The sequence below is a fragment of the Cupressus sempervirens genome, chromosome 1, assembly GCF_028749045.1.
Source record: "Cupressus sempervirens isolate cs-2001-9-10 chromosome 1, ASM2874904v1, whole genome shotgun sequence".
Lineage (NCBI taxonomy): Eukaryota > Viridiplantae > Streptophyta > Pinopsida > Cupressales > Cupressaceae > Cupressus > Cupressus sempervirens.
In genome coordinates, this window is record NC_143118.1 from 62,554,127 (window position 1) to 62,570,743 (window position 16,617).

The window sequence follows — 16,617 nt, forward strand, 5'->3', positions numbered from 1 at the left end:
TATAGTTTGGTTGACCATGATCATAAAGATTTGGCCTTATGTAACAAGTGGGCCAAACAATATCTTGAAGAAAATGAAGATTGGAAAGCTCTAGCACAACATAGTATTTCTATTGGTCACCCTACCTCAAGATCAACTTAGAGGGTGATTAGTTTTCACACCCTCATTATGAAAGAGACTATCCATGTTCAAGGGACCTTTGTAATGAAAAGTATTTCTTCAAGACTATAGAAAGTTAAAACCCTCCACAATCTCTTGCAAATAGGTTTGTGCTTTGAAGTTTTTAACATAAGAAGTTAAGAGCCTCTACAATATTTTTTTTTAGTTATCAAAATTCTATTATATGAAAATAAGGCTAAACTTTAAATTTAAATTAGGATTATAAAAACTAAAATGTGATTTTTAAAGCAACCCTTGTTGATATGGCTAAAAAGTGGTGTTCAATCAAACAAATCTGTGTGGCAATACCAAAAGTGCCGTCCAAATACTACATTTCAAAATTATAAGCCTCATAAAGACTATTCTAGATTCTCTTCTCATTTTTCCATGATTCCTACTTTGAATCAAAGAGGACACTTGTAGTCCTTGTTATCAATTTTGTGGTGCAAATTTCACATCACATGGTCTATTGTACCTAAACTAAAGTTGGCTCATTTTTGCCTCATATATTCTTTTCCAAGGTTTTCCTAATGGTATCAAGTTAACCCATTTGAGAATTCTAGATTTTTAATGTTCTTTCTATGACCATTTGAAGACTCTTAAATCTTTTTTTGAGATTGTCACAAAGCTCAAGAATCTTATACCTCTATTAATGATTCCTCAAGTTTTTTCTTCTTGGCATATGGTGTTATTTGGGGATTGGCCTTTCTTTCCCTAAAATATATAATTATATTTGGCATTATTTTAGGGTGAAAACTATTTTTAGCATATGGTAAAGATAAAAACATATAATGCTTTTTTATATTGTATTTTTTTATCACAATTTCTTATTTTACACTAAGCTATCATTTGTTCACTTATGAGTTTTGTTTTTGAAATTAAAAGTGACCAAAAACAAGGGGGTCAACCTTTAACAATCAAAAGGCTGGTAACCAACACATTACCAACCAGTAACAAAAACATACAAAAAGAATAGGAGTACCAGCAATCAGAGACAAAAACCAAAAACCAAAGAGCTAGAACCAGAAAGGAACCCTAGCAACTAACCAAAGTCCAACAAGGCACCCAAGCCTTATAAAAACTTAAATACAGCTAATAACCAGCAAAAACCATAACTGCCATAACAGTATATAAAGTCTTTGGATCCTTGGACCCCATAACTAAATAGAATTAAAAAAAGACTTAGATTTATTTTTTCCCTTTTCCTCTTGCATGAAGAAGAATCTAGCCCCAGTCGTCGGCAAGGAACTTAAAGAGTAATTTGTTGCCCTCCATGTCCAATCCAGCTTCCTCCTTCTCCCGTGCCAGCAATTGGAGGGTAGTTGCAGTAGCATGAGTAACTTTAAGTCCAAACTTGGAGAAGGTGAAAAACCCCTCCTCCAAAGCTTTGACCCTTTCCTCCAGGTTCATGTAATGCTCCTCCACTGTCACAGTCTCCTCTTTATGTTCCTCGACCTTCTTAGTAGCAACCTCCTTCATTTTCTGTCCCTATGGTTTATCCTGCAACACCCGTGGGTTAGAAGAAATCTTCGAATTTTCCTTAACAGGGGAAGAAATGGTAATTGGGGAATTATCCTTTTGCTCATCTCATCACAAAAAGTAAAGGGTTTAAGTGAGAAGCTAGCTGAAACCTGGGTTGTCTCAGTATTTCTTTCTTTGCCGTCCGACACTTGAGTTTGAGTGTCATCCATCAAAATGTTCCCAGAATTGAAACTTTTTCCCCCTCCTCATTACCATCATCCTTTTTAGAGTTGGAAATACTTTCCTCCTCCCTTCTGTCACTGTTATTGTCTGAGCTATCTTCTTCAACTTCCTCAACAGGGTATCTGATTGACTTCTGCTTACCCCTAGCCTGGGACTAAGCTAACCTACCAGACCTTCTTCTTGCTTTTCCTCCAATATCTTCACCAAAATCCTCTCCAACAACCTCAACCACCTTATCAACTTTAAATTTCTTGTTTCCCTTTTTTTCTAGGGCTATGTCAAGTTTTTTCTTTTTCTTAGTATCCTTACTAGGAGTTGGCCTAGGAGTATGGATTTTTGTCCTCGTATTGGAGCTCGGGGGAGAAATCCTACGATGGCGGGGGTTTTCCACAACAACCTCTTTGGGGGGACACAAAGCTAAGTGGAACTGATACAGACAAAAAATTAACCGCTGATGAATAATGGTGAAGTTTAAGCCTTTACTCTTTTTTTCCTTAATATCCTTAATCATATCCTCAAGCGAATGCAGAAGGAAAAATGGAATGGAAATAAAATCCCTATTTCTAAAGTGATTCAACAAACAAAAATGATAGTAATAGCACACTCCAAACCTACCTTCTAGGGTGAGATACTTCATTAGGACCAGACACACATCATCCCAGGGCTCAGGTAGCTTATCCCTTTTAAACCCTCCTCTGTAGAAAATCAGCTCCTCATTCTCCGCAAAGAAGTTTTTCATGCTAGTCTCATCCGAGACTTTAGTGACTTTCTTCCATTTTTTTCCCTTCATTGTGAGTCCTGTTGCCATGGCAATTACCTCCTCCGTAACTTGAAAAGTAATGCCGTTGATTGTAACCTTCCTATCATCCCAATTATTCACAAATTGTAATGCACAATTTTCATCGTGCCCAGCCATGGACAACATATAGGGCAAAAAATCCCCTTCTTTCAGAAGATACCAGGTCGCCATCCTGTCCTTGAAGTTCTCTAATCTCGTTGGTTCCAACCGATTCAGATCACCTCCAATTTCAATTCCTCCACTATCTTGCCTCTCTTCCTTAGAAATACGCATCAGAACTTTATCACTTTCAAATTCTCTGTGGCTGCTCTCTTGCTTTAATCCTTTGGGGGAACAGGGATCAAAATTACAGACTTGTGTATGATGTGTACTAGAATCCCATAACATCTTATTATGAGATTCGTGGGTATTAAAAAACCTACTTTTCTCTCCCCATCGATTTCTGACATCCCAATCCATAATATCTATCGTACTTCCATTTAGGAAGCGATTCGAAGCTTGCCCCAAGTTTCCATAATTGCAAAAAGACAATTTCCTTAATTCGTAATTACTCCACTTGTCATTTGTACGACTACGTCTGTCTCTTATTTCCAAAACGCTAAAGTTAAATTTAGTGACAAAGTTCTCCATCTTGCCAAATTTGGCCTTACTTTTAAATTTAGTGATCATCATTTTGAATTCTACCACCTTTTTCCTTGGATATCAACATCCTTAGATTTTTGTTGATATCAACTAAATTTTCCCAGCACGTGATTGCCCTAACATTAAACCCCATGGTAGCCGCAGCGTCTGCCACTTGATTGCCCTCCCGGTAGATATGCTGCAAGTGGACTATTCTCATTTCCTCCAATATATTTTTAATAGCCAAGATGATATTTCTAATCTTCCATCCCAATTTTGCCTCCCCCTTTACCCAATCAATCACTAGTTTGGAGTCCCCTTCTATAGTTAACTCTAAAATGTTTCTCTCCCTAGAGAGTTGAAGACCCCATAATAACACCATAGCTTCTACCACATTATTGCTACCAATCCCCACCTAGCCTGCATAAACCAATAGTACATCACCATTCCTGTCTCTCAGCACACCACCAGCTGCTCCTTGTACTCCTTTCACAACTCCGTCAAAATTCAGTTTATACTGTGTGATGGTGGGTGGTCTCCATATTGTCTGTTGTCTCCTCCTCCTAGTGGAGTTATCAAAAAGGAAGAAGTCCTCTTGACAACCCCAATTCTCAACCACAATGCCTTCAAGTCTTTTGGGTTCCTCCTTTGGCATCTTGTATTTAGCTACCCTTAGATTTTCCTTCAATAGTTTGTTCATCACTCCAAAAACCACTTCAACCGTCCTATTTTCTCCCCTAAATACCCTATTATTCCTTTCTTTCCATATGTGCCAGCATACATATGGTGGGATAGACTTCCATAAAAGGATTAGTCTTGGATGATGGAATGGGCAATCCCAATTATCCACAAACTGTCCCAAGTTATCTTTCATGACCCATACCACCCCCAATCTTTCCCAAACCTTAGTCCAGATGTCAACCGCAAACTGACATTCAATGAAAAGGTGGTAAATACTGCCTTCCTTTTGTTCACAAAGGCAGCAACGGTTTGTTATGTAGAATCCCCTTTTTTTCAAATTATCGATTGTTAAGATTTTTCCATGTTGAACCGTCCACCAAAAAAAATTAATCTTAGGTATAAGGTTACTGATCCATACCTTACTCCACGTAGTTGGGCATAGTTCCTTACTGAACATTAGGGTATAAGCAGATTTGACAGTGAAGTTCCCATTCGGAGTTAAATCCCAATTCATGACATCTTCCTGTGGTAATATTGGGATCCTCTATTCCTTTATTAGTTCTTCTAGTTCCTCTATGAGAATACCTATCTCCCACGAATAGTCCTCCTTAAATAGCTTCTTCCATTTCCTCCCCTGATCAATGTAGTCTCCCACTCTAACCCCTATGTCCTCCTTAAGGAGTTCCATTAAACCACTATATTTACTTAAGGTCAGCGGTTTCCCATCCATCCACCTATCTTCCCAAAACCTTATATTGAAGCCATTGCCCATAATCCACCTCAATCCTTCTCTTAATAGTCCTCTATTTCTAACAATGTTCTGCTAGATCTTTGAACCACCCGGGAGGTCATTATTATATAGGTTCCACCGAAAGGAGGTATTAGACAAATATTTAGCTTTCATAATCTTTCCCCACTCCGTGTTTCCTTCTGCCAGTCTCTATCCAATTTTTGTGAGGAGAGCTTTATTAAGGTCTTTCATTCTTCTAATCCCAAGCTCCCCCTTAGCTTTTGGTTTACACACCTCCTCCCAGTTGACCAAATTCAATTTATTTTTCTCTTCAGTCCCTAACCACAGGAAATTCCTTTGAATTCTCTCAATTTTCTCGGCCATATTAAGATTAATCTTAAATATGGATAAGAAATAAATAAGGATTCCCTGAAGAGTAGCAGCAATCAGTTGAAGTTTTCCGGCATTGCTTAATATCTTCCCTTTCCACCCTGCAAGCTTTTTTTGAATTCTTTCCACTATCGTATTCCAAAATTCATTAGAAACCTCCTTGGTAGTGAGGGGGAGACCTAAATAAGTGTCTGGGAGGCAAGCGGATTGGCAATCCAAGATTTTCCTAATCCTTCTTTGAAGTGAAGAATTAGTGTTAAAGAAATAAATCTTGCTTTTATGGTAGTTCACCCATTGCCCTGAGCTTTCTTCATAATTATGTAAAATCATTTTCCAGGCTTCAACCTCCATGATTGAAGATTCTCCAAATAGGAAGGTATCATCCACAAATTGTTGTATAACCTCAGCTTCAGCATTAGTGGTTGGTTTCACACCTTTAATGCAACCCAAATCAAATAATTTACAGAATGACCTTCCCAAGACTTCTGCTACCATGATAAATAGGTAAGGTGAGAGCGGGTCGCCCTGTCTTAAGCCTTTTCCTGCCATTATGTTACCCCATGGGGACCCATTTGGTAGGACAGAGTACTGCACTGAGCTCACCATCAACATGATCAGGTTTATAATCCTATTGTTAAATCCAATTCTTTCTAGTACATCCTGAAGGAAGTCCCACTTGACCTTATCATAAGCTTTGGAAATGTCTAACTTGAATGCCATTCCAGATTGCCTGCTCTTTTCCATTGAATGGATTACCTCATGGGTTGTAATAGCCGCATCAAGGATCTGCCTTCCTGGCACAAACCCCTTCTGAGGACTACCAATAATTTTTTTCAAGAAAGGCTTTAATCTGTTCACTAAAACCTTCGCAAAGACCTTGTATATAGTATTACATAGACTTATAGGTCTAAAATCATTCAAATTCAGAGGATTGGAATTTTTAGGAACTAGGGCAATAAAGGTCTTATTTATGCTCCGTAGTAGTTTGCCAGTTCTGAAAAAAATCCCTAGTCGCCTAAATAACTTATGATTTGATCACCTCCCAGAAATGCTGAAAGAAAGCAGGTGGGAAACCATCGGGGCTCGGGGCCTTAAAAAAATTTCATTGAGAACACTGCCTTTCTCACTTCCTCTTCTGAGATCTTACCAAGGATCCAATCATTTTCCTCTTCTCTTATACTCCTTGGGATCGAATTAATCAAACTTCTCCTGATCACCTGGTTCCCAACGAAGTTATCTTCCTTAAGCGCCTTACTGAAGTGATCTACCACTAGTTTCCCCATTTCCTCCTGCTCTTTCAATACCCTTCCTCCTTCTTCACTTAGTTTTGAGATAGTGTTTCTTCTTTTGTGGTTAGAAGCAGATCTGTGAAAGAAGGTAGTATTTTTGTCCCCTTCCTCCAGCCATTGAATTCTAGATCTTTGTTTCTAGAAAATTTCCTCCTTTTGGAGGATCTCTTTCCACCTCCTTCTAAGTTTTTCCTCTTCTTGAATATTCTCCTCCGAGTTATTCCCTTCTGCAATAGCCCCTTGGAGTTTTTTTAGCTTTTCCTCTACTTCTCCTTTACCTTTAAACAGATCCCCAAATGAGCTTTTAGCCCAAGCTCTGACATTTCTTCGAATATTATCAAGTTTCTGGGTAAGTCTGTACATTGCAGTACCATCTATTCTTATATTCCACCACTCCTGAATCTTATCTTTGAATTCTGGATGTGATTCTTATACTTATGAGTTTTGTTAGATCATTAAGGTAGCATCCATTGTGTTATTGCCATGGTTCCTCCAATTCTCCACCTTTTCTCAAGGTCACTCTTCATCTTCACATCTTCATAGACTCAATGTATGGTAATCTCGATGCTTAGTGTAAAGACTCCCCTACTCTTATAAGAAGAGATCATGCTTAGGACTATTGGTTGCATTGGTGTATTGTATACTACTCTACTTGTCCCCCATCCCCTAGTTCATTATGGTTGGAATATTGGATGACTTGATTCCAATAGATTCGATAAGTAGGATATATTTTCCATAGCATGTCAAATTGTAATATTGCTATCACGCCTCAACTATGTAGTCTTTAGGTCAAATGTAGAGGTTCACAAGAATTCATCTCTGACAAGAATAAATTAAGCACACATTGCAAGTCAACCATCTCAATAGTACTACAACTCAAGTGCATTTAACCATATAGATTCCTCCAACAAATTTCTCTTTCTTGTGTGGCTAATGAAGATAATCAAGATGTAAAAGATGACTATAATGGTTGAGATCCACCTATGGACACTTTTGACTTGTTAATGTATGATGTAGACGAGAAGACTAGATCCTCCTCATTATCATTCTGCTCTAACTCTTTACCACTTAACAATTGATGTTTATTGTTGTGCTATGTTATGTTTTATCTTCAACTTAGAGCCTCATATGAATTCAAGAGGTGTGACTTTCCACCCTTTATATATGAATAATTATGATATCATTTTATAAATGATTATTGATACATTATTTATAAAAGACTAACTTTAAAAAAAATAAAGTGGAGGCTTGTAACTTTTGAGATAATGCATTAAAGAACGCCTTTTTAATTATTTTGATGAGTTGAGGTTCAAGACATTAAGCCCTAGTTTAGCATGCCTTCTAAAGGCAGAAGTTTATTGAATAATTTTATTCAGCCCTTTTTCAGGTATTAGCATCATTATTGTCAAAGAAAATTAATAAATTGTATAAAATTATTTTTAAAATTACACATTCAAAGTAAAATGCGACAGGCTTTTTATATATATCACAGAAAATCGCCATTTGAAAGGGAAAATCATCTAGTCACGCATGGTTTTCACGACTCATGATGATACCGGTGAATAAAGAGCTTTTGTTGGAATTGCCCTTCCAGAGAATGAGACCACTTTGTATGTCTACTCAGGTTAACAACTGTATGTCCCTCTGTATTGTACTAGTGGCGATCATTTGCACCACTTAATTAGCCTAACATCCCAAGTTGTACATTTGTTGCTAAACTTGCTGTAGAGGTGAGCCCTGAACTAAGATATATCTTGTAATTATCATTCATCTGGCTGGAACCAAAATAATTGTTGGGGTTTTACCTCTTCCTGGATTAATTGATCATGTGACAGCCATGAACTGATGTGGTGATAACATTCTCATCTCTTTTCGATTTGACAATAGTGAGATATAGAAAATCAGAGATGATGTCCCTCATGGATGGCTTAAACATCACACTGAATTCTTAAGCTAAAAGTGTCAAATAGTCAAACCTGACTTATTTTTTCAAGCTTAATTTTCCCATTACCGTGTGATATTTAAGAGTGGTCCATTCGTCAAAAGACTCAAAATCAGCTACCTTCTGTTAAAATTCAATATTTCTGTAGCTTGTAGAGAAAGACCCTGCCAACAAAATCAAAACCCTCAATATAAGATTCTATGTAGTGAAGACAAAGATAAATGGACACCCAATTACTCAGAGTCAGAAATATGAACAAACCTTGAAATCTTTGAGGGGTGAAAGCAGGTTGCATATTTTGCCCAAGCCCTAATTGAACAACACTTTGTAGTTCATCATCCCATAGATTTGGCATCTGAAAGCATTCTAGGTTAGAAAAAGTTCAGATGAAAAATAGTTAAGTGTCTCTCTACCTCTTAAAAAATCCATTCTCAATGCATTTTGAACAACATGGTTGTATAATTTTTTTGTTTCTGAATTTGGTTGTGTATTTTTTTTTAAATCAACGTTTCGGATCATACTCCATGATCAAAAACATTGATCATGGAGTCTGATCCGAAATGTCAATGCTGAAAAAACATACACAATCAAATCCAGAAACAAAAAAATTATATTTCAAATGAAATGTGGAAATCTGATAAGATTAACATGGTTGTAGTAAAGTGATGTAAGGTACCTGAGAATTGGCTTCTCCACAGCCTTCAGCAGGGGCCAAGTGTTCATTTATTGTTTTTTTCAGGGCATGTTCTCTAGGTTCCTCTATATTGCTGGACAAGCCTGTTTGCATCTGTGTCCACTCTGACTGGGGAAATTGTGGATATGCAAGTGTTGAATCAGAAGCAAATGGCATACTTGATGGTTCATGCATCTGTATATGCAAAAGGATTCAAATATTACATTTATCGAATATGTACTGCCATAATAAATTGTAAATTGTAGGGATTAAAAAATTATAAGGATTAAAAAGAAAGAATCTTTTATAGTTCACGATACCAGGTGATCTGCATATGGATCTACAAATGGCTTATAGAACATCGATAAATGGTATAAAAAAGAGCTTTTTATGAGGATTATCTCAACAAAAACAATTTTTCATAACCGCTCAAAAGACTCCAGGGTACTACATTTTAACCCCTATAAGAGCCCATATCACAATGAATTTCCTGACTACATGTGAACTTCAAATTTTAGATCAAGTTGCAAATCTTAGAAGTCTTAAGTTCTGAAAAGTCAAATTGGTTTGTTTGACACAAGGAATTAAAACTATGACAGCTATGAAAGCCATCTTTAAACTCACATCTTTAGAAATAAACCTCTCCATGTTGAAGTCCAGTCTTGGATTAACAGCTTCCAGCTTCATAGATAGAAACTGTGGAAAATAAGGAGCCGTTAATTGCAATACAAATTGAAGTTTGAAGATACTGTTTCAGTTGTTTCTAGATCTCACCTCTACTTGATGTTGCAGTGATTGGACATAGTTAATTATCTCATCTAACATCACTGCTTTACCAGTTATCTGCAGACAATAAATGAGTCTTCCTTTAATTCGAACTTCAACATGCTTACTGCCAAACTATTTGATAATCCATCAAACAGAATACAAAACCCATAAGAGATAGAATTTTAGCCTTGACTACCTTATTACATCCTGGAACAAGATCTTGTAATAGCTTCATACGTTCACTGATCTTTTCTCTTCTCACCTGCAATTCAGAGCGCAGAGAGAATTTATTTTGGCTTTTTAAGGTTATATAATGATTAATTGGATTAGTTATCCAGACACTAAGATGCACAGTTAGCAGTAAATTGATTTCAGTGATCATACAAGCAGTGGACTTTGAAGTGCTTAACTCTAAAGACTTCAGATGCAATTCAGCATTTTAGCCCGTTCTTCAATATTTTAGTCTCATTATATGAAGAGAGCTGAAAAAGAAAACCTTTCACAACAAAATCCTTCCTAATTAGGCAAAAGGAAAACCTACCCTCTCTGCAAGGCTATGGCTGTCGGTAGCTTGGCCTCTTCTTGCTCTTACATGTATGTAGTCTTTGGGTGCCTCAGAAGGTTTGCCATTTTGTTGAGACTCTTTTCGATTCATTTCGGATTCACTACTGTTGGCTCCTAATTCACCCTCAGATTTTTTATCCGGCTTTCCATGTGTACCGTCTGCAATTCTAGAGCGTTTGCTTTTGAATTCGTCCTGTCAGAAAGTAGTTAAACCAATGTCAGAAAGATCTAGCATGTCTGGAGGCGACAAGTCATGAAAAACTAAAAATCTCAATAAGAAGTCACCTATCCAAATTGGCCCAGAGAAATTACCCAATACATCACAAAGGTTTGAATCTCAAAACTATGGCAGAGCATTGTGCGATCGAAGATTCTTGTGTGAGACCGTGAGTAGATGCAAAATGAGTACATAGATTCACACTAAATGAACCTAACTCTACTTCTATAACAGGATGAAAGGTTCAGCACAACAACTCAAGAAACCACAATGCACTCATCTAGCACAAAATTGCTTTCTGACAGAAGGAATCCATGAACACATCCTTGATTCAATGTTTTACATATATTGCAGCTAAAAATTTCAGAAACAAACAAACATTAGCTGTACTGAAGAGGAGCAAACAAAGAAACACACCTCTGAATTTTCACCAGGACAAGGACCAATGGAAGGTTTCCCTCTTGCTTTATCATTTGGCAAGGCTTTTCTTTTCTTCGCACAAATTTTAGAGTTTGGATCAGCATTACTCTGCTCAGAACTTGAGGATTCCTCTGCAGAAACGTTGTCTTTAGATAGGGTGATGGGGCTGAAGAAATTAGTAGTTGGTGATTGTTCAGAAGCCAACTTCACATTTTGCAGACTATTTTCTCTGCTGGAATAGTCCAGGCTATGCAGGGAGAATGGTAAGAGCTCATCCAAACTATAAGAGGAATTATCACGTCTAAGAAAGCCTTCTGTTGGGACTACTGCTGCCGTTGGCTGTAGTGTCATGTGGCTCATTTTCATGGCATAATTGGAAGCAATTCCCGTCTGCCATGTAGATGCAGGGTAATCTAGTGATGAGTTATAGTTAGTGGGTTCATCAAACACATAATTGCCATTACCTTGCAATGCCATAGCTACTCAATTATAATCCTCAACAGCTTATACCCAATTCAAACCAGTTCCAACAATGTCGTCGTCATGACCCGAAAACCCCTAATCAATAGAACTCAATTGTGCCCCTTTCACAAAATGATGTTGCAGGAAAACACTCAAATGGAGATTATAACAGAATATGGCATAATGGGCATAGTAACAGATTTACAGATTCAGACTGCATTGCTCAAAATGGAACCCTTATCTGCCCTTTTGATGACCGTGTGCTATCTTCTTCAAGGAAGAAGAAGACGGGGAAAAACAAGGGGAATTGCAATTCGATGCATCAGAATGAATGATCAGAGAATTGGAATGGCGCGGACAACTAAGTAGAAAGTAGAGAGTAGCGGCGGGTCATATCACTGCAAACTGACTTGCTGAATGATTGATTTGACCGCTTAACAATCTCAACTTCCTACCTTTTTTCCCGAACAAACCTTTTCTATTACTTTTGCACACATTCCTGTCCACGGCTTTCTACTATTGGGCCCCGGTCACATCTCGAACCGGTCGGGTATTGCTTTCAATTCCTCTACTTCTGTAAAAGTGCTAAACCCACGAACAAAAGCGTGTTCTTTGGAAAGTATTCTTAAATTTCCATGACAGAGAAATTTGGATCGGACAAAGTAACTGGTACACAGAGCATCATTTTATAGGTGGTGGGTAAGATCTAAAAGAAATTTGATGGTCTGCTTTCATTGTCTATTAAACTTTTCAATAAGATTTTACAACTATTGAAATGATTAGAACCAGAACATATGATCCCTCTGTAATTTTTTACGCGCTTTCCAACATTTTTCCCTTTCCCTCATCCGGTCAATTAAAACTATAACAAATTGTATAAATACAGCGATACGGCCATCAAATTTAGTACTAATCTAGAGGGTTGGAGCAAATGCCCTTTATCACAGATCATATCTACTAGGCTGTGCAGGTTTTGGTACGATTTGAAAGTTATAAATTCATTTAACAATTGAACAATGAGTGCAAGGACAGTTTGACTTACGGCATCAGTGTTTTAAGCCGGTTAAACTGAGCGATGGGCAAGCGGCGCCTACCGATTTCAGCTCATGAGCTACGCAACTTCTTTTATTATCCATGTATAAGATAGTCTTATATTATCCCTCCATTTACCCTGTCAACTTCTTTTCTAAAAGATGCGTGCCTTTTTGCTTAATTCAATGAACTTTAGGTAGTTTGTAAACGACATTTAAGTGTTGGTTTAGTTTTAGGAGTTTGGATTAGGTTGGAATTTTCTTTTTATGTCATGTATGAATTTAGTTAGGGGAAAAGACCCAATTATCAATAGGAAGTCTAATTAGTATTGCATTTTTTTGAATAGATATTTCTTGATTATTACTTTTAAAAAAGTTAAAAAACATGAAAACCCATGTCATAATAGCCGATCACATATGTACTAATAGTTGATCATTATTTAGCCTTTTAAATTGGTGACTGAGCTATTTGTGTACCACTATAGGGACATTTCATAGACTCAAAGACTACTAGAACATTTAGCCATGAGCATTGACATTTTTGAATGAACGATTATTGGTGCATGAACATAGCAGGTATTGGGCGAGCCTTTTGTAATAACACTTTTGGAGCACTTTGTGCACTATGATCCCTACAAAGAGATCCACGAATACCCAAAAACTAAACCTTATATGTAAGCACTTCACTCACCTATGGAGGTCCACCACAAAAATCATCAATGTGTAGAAGATCGGTGTGTAGGAAAATATGACATTGGCTATTGCTGAATATTTGTTATATCTCAATGGTGAACATGAATCAATGTTGGCGAGCATGGAAAATGGTAGAAGACTTGTTTGTGCATGTATTTTCAGAAGTGAGTCATTTGGATTAGTTTGGGAAGGTCGTGGATCTAAAATTGTGACTGAGAATTTGACTACAGATATGTTATCAGAACAAAAAAATCAAAACTCTTAGATGTTCAAGTTTAGGTTGACTTGGGTGATGTCTACTCATAGGTTTACCAGACGAGAGATATGTTCCCAAAGCATCAAAACAAAGTCTACCGATAATTTTTCAAAAGCTTATGACTAATAATTTGCTAATCTAAATTCACAATTCTGATAACTTATTCCTACACACAAGAAAAATAATGAGGGATTGCCTTGGTCAAGTCATAGATTGAGGAATCAACCTTGAAATCAAAATGTAGATAATGATTTTTAGTAATAGAGACAATTGTTGGTACTTTGGAGTATTGTAGAGATGTTGTATTAATGGTAGGTTTTGTTGTTGATGTCAACATATGTTCTTTAGTTCATGACATACTCAAATTTTGCATGTCGTAGACTACTCATCGATTCAATGAGGTCAATGGTTGACACATTTGGTTATGTGAGCTCACATTTATGTACCAAAATGGGTGTAGACATCATGTTATGCTTGTTGCACTTTATGTGATGTTTGGGTTGGGAGAGAATATTTTGTGAATACTTGTAGAAGATCAGTGTGTAGGAAAATATTGTTAGAATGTTTAGAATAACTAAGGGGGGAGGGGGAGGGGGGGGATGAATCAGTTACTCAAGGTCCATTAGTACCAATTGAACAATAAAACACTTAAAACTTTATGTTTTGCTTATCTCACTACTCGGTCTCTACTGTAGTCTGAATAATAATATTAACTAGTAGTTTACTATCCTAATATAATAGACTTGCAGAATGTAAACATTTGAAAGGTAAAACTTCATAAAAATATTCAACATAAGTTTGATACTAGGATTTAACATGGAAACTTAATTTGGGAAAAACCACCAACAACATGTCACCACTTTTTCACTCTTCTAAAGTGAGCTCTGTTAGGAGCCAACCATGTTAAAGGTTACAATACACATTGTTAAATGTGACCTGGTTAAAGGATTTAATCACCCTATTATGAGTGGCCTTGTTAGAGGACTTTAGAACATTCCTTTAGAATGTCACCTACTTAAAGGATTTACACAAACTATTAATTCCTTAATTACTGTTAGGTCAACCTTGATTAAAAGGATCTCAATACAAACTATTTACAATGATTAGAAAGAAAACAATAGGGTTTTATTTGTATGATTACAATTCACTTTGTAGTTTCATATCTCTATTTAGTTCATGTGTTGATTCCCTGATAAGCCTTTTTTGTCACCCATATCCTTGATTAACTTGGCAACCCTTCAATCAATCACCCTTCTCTTCACAACAAACTTAAGCCTTCAGCTTAGATTTCCTTATCAACCACAACTTTGTTCCATCTCACTAGAAATCATTCTCATGCATATACAACCTTTGCACTTGGACATTGATCACTTCTTGATCATCCTCTGCAAATAACTTCTCTGTTTTGATTCTATCTCTTCCACATGCATCCACTCCCACACACACATGTGCACTCTCACCTAGAGTTTGCACAATTACCTCCTTAAATAGGTAATTTTGGTCTTTTGACGTTTCTTACAATCACTATTAGGGTTTGCAATCTAATCCAGTAGATTCATTGCATCTAATCACCATTCTATCTCTTTTTCTCTTCTAGAAACTTCTCATGAAATTTGTTCATTAGATATCTTACCCAATCCTCTGCTTGAATTAAATGATCCAACACATCAATCCTTATCTTCAAAATGCTTTCCATATCCAAGAAATCAACTGAGTCGGCTAGAAATCACAATTTCTCATACACATTCAAAATGTTGTCACTCCTAAAGTCATCACCTTCTTTCTTGCTCAGTACTTGCACTATTTAATCGGTCGAAACTAATGCTCGGTCAACACTAAGTTTCAATTAGCTTGTACTGGCACTTGGCTTGGTTTGTTTTGGTACTTGGTTGACACTAGAATCCCTCGTCATGAACTTCACGCTGCTTAATCTTTTGTTGTATTCCTCTGTCAAGCTTATACAATCTACCAGTCTCTTCTCATTTCTTCATAATGTAAATAATTAAATTATCTTGTCAAATTCTAATTAATCAAACATCAATTGTAGCTTCCTTTTCATAACACAACCTTTATTCTAGGTTCTTTTGTTATGAGAAACTTCTCAAATCCTCTTCATCAATCAAACATATATGAAATTTATATTAGATAACAACATGCCTTATCAGTAGATTTGACATCAATGACAACATAACAATTGTTTCAATTATAGTTTTCAACAAATACAACATTGGCAGTTGCAAAATATTTGCTATATCTCAATGTTGAACATGAATCAATGTTGGCAAGAATGGAAAATGGTAGATGACTTGTTTGTGCATGTACTTTTATAAGTGAGAGTCATTTGGATTAGTTTGGGAAGGCTGTTAGTGTGTAGCATGCGTTGCATTTTACTGACAATTGAATGATATATTGTAGCATTTTTAATATCATTGGCAAATGTTATATTCTCATTGTATCATGTGGAAAATTCAATGAAATTATTATATAAATACCTATGAAGGTGTGTATACCTTAGTATGGTCCTATGTAATTAATTGTACATTGGGGAAGCTCTAATAGGTTGACCTAATTGATCATTTGAAAATGGTATAAAGGAAGGATGTTCGGGATGAAATATGAGTGATATACATAATGTAAGGTATGTCTTGATACATATGATGTCATATTTGAAGCTAGATTATCATAGAAGAGCATAGATATTGTTATATGATCAAGACTGGACTTCAAAGGAACTATTTTGACAAGAAAGTTATAGATTGGCTAGTTCATGATTATTAGAAATGTTATCCTAAAAGATGCGTTGTCACTATTGTTAGAGCATTTGGATAGTAGGTCTAGTTGTTCCTATTAACCTTTAGTAGGCTTAGAACCTTCTAGAAAGGGTTCAAGGTCTCCTAAGAGAGATATGTTCTTTAACAAGGAATGTTGTACTAAATAAAATATATTTGACTCCTAACATGGTCACATCCTTTCATAAGAAACTTATATATTATTACACTATCTTGGAGGAACTTATGTATTAGTACATTGTTATGTTTCTTCTTTCTACTACTGCATTATGTTGTATCATTTAAGGGGTCTAAGTTTGTATGTGAATTCTATTTGTAAAGAAACTTGCAACAAAGAATATAATCGTTTCCACATAATCCATAATAAATCTGAAATAAATATGCAACTGAAATCCACATGCAAGAGAATAGATAACATACCCACAAAAA

The 16,617-nt window shown here is 36.4% G+C and overlaps 1 protein-coding gene across 1 annotated transcript; it reads right to left on the bottom strand.

Annotated features, from left to right (window-relative positions):
- Positions 1–7,825: 7,825 nt before the first annotated feature.
- Positions 7,826–12,078, bottom strand: LOC149576156 (transcription factor bHLH77-like). Its single transcript, XM_089816491.1, has 8 exons — positions 10,955–12,078; positions 10,298–10,513; positions 9,953–10,018; positions 9,763–9,831; positions 9,613–9,684; positions 8,992–9,183; positions 8,577–8,670; positions 7,826–8,479 (listed from the first exon to the last, which is right to left on the bottom strand). The coding sequence occupies exons 1-8, from the start codon at positions 11,432–11,434 to the stop codon at positions 8,442–8,444; spliced, it is 1,227 nt and encodes a 408-aa protein (XP_089672617.1). The 5' UTR covers positions 11,435–12,078; the 3' UTR covers positions 7,826–8,441.
- Positions 12,079–16,617: the final 4,539 nt, after the last annotated feature.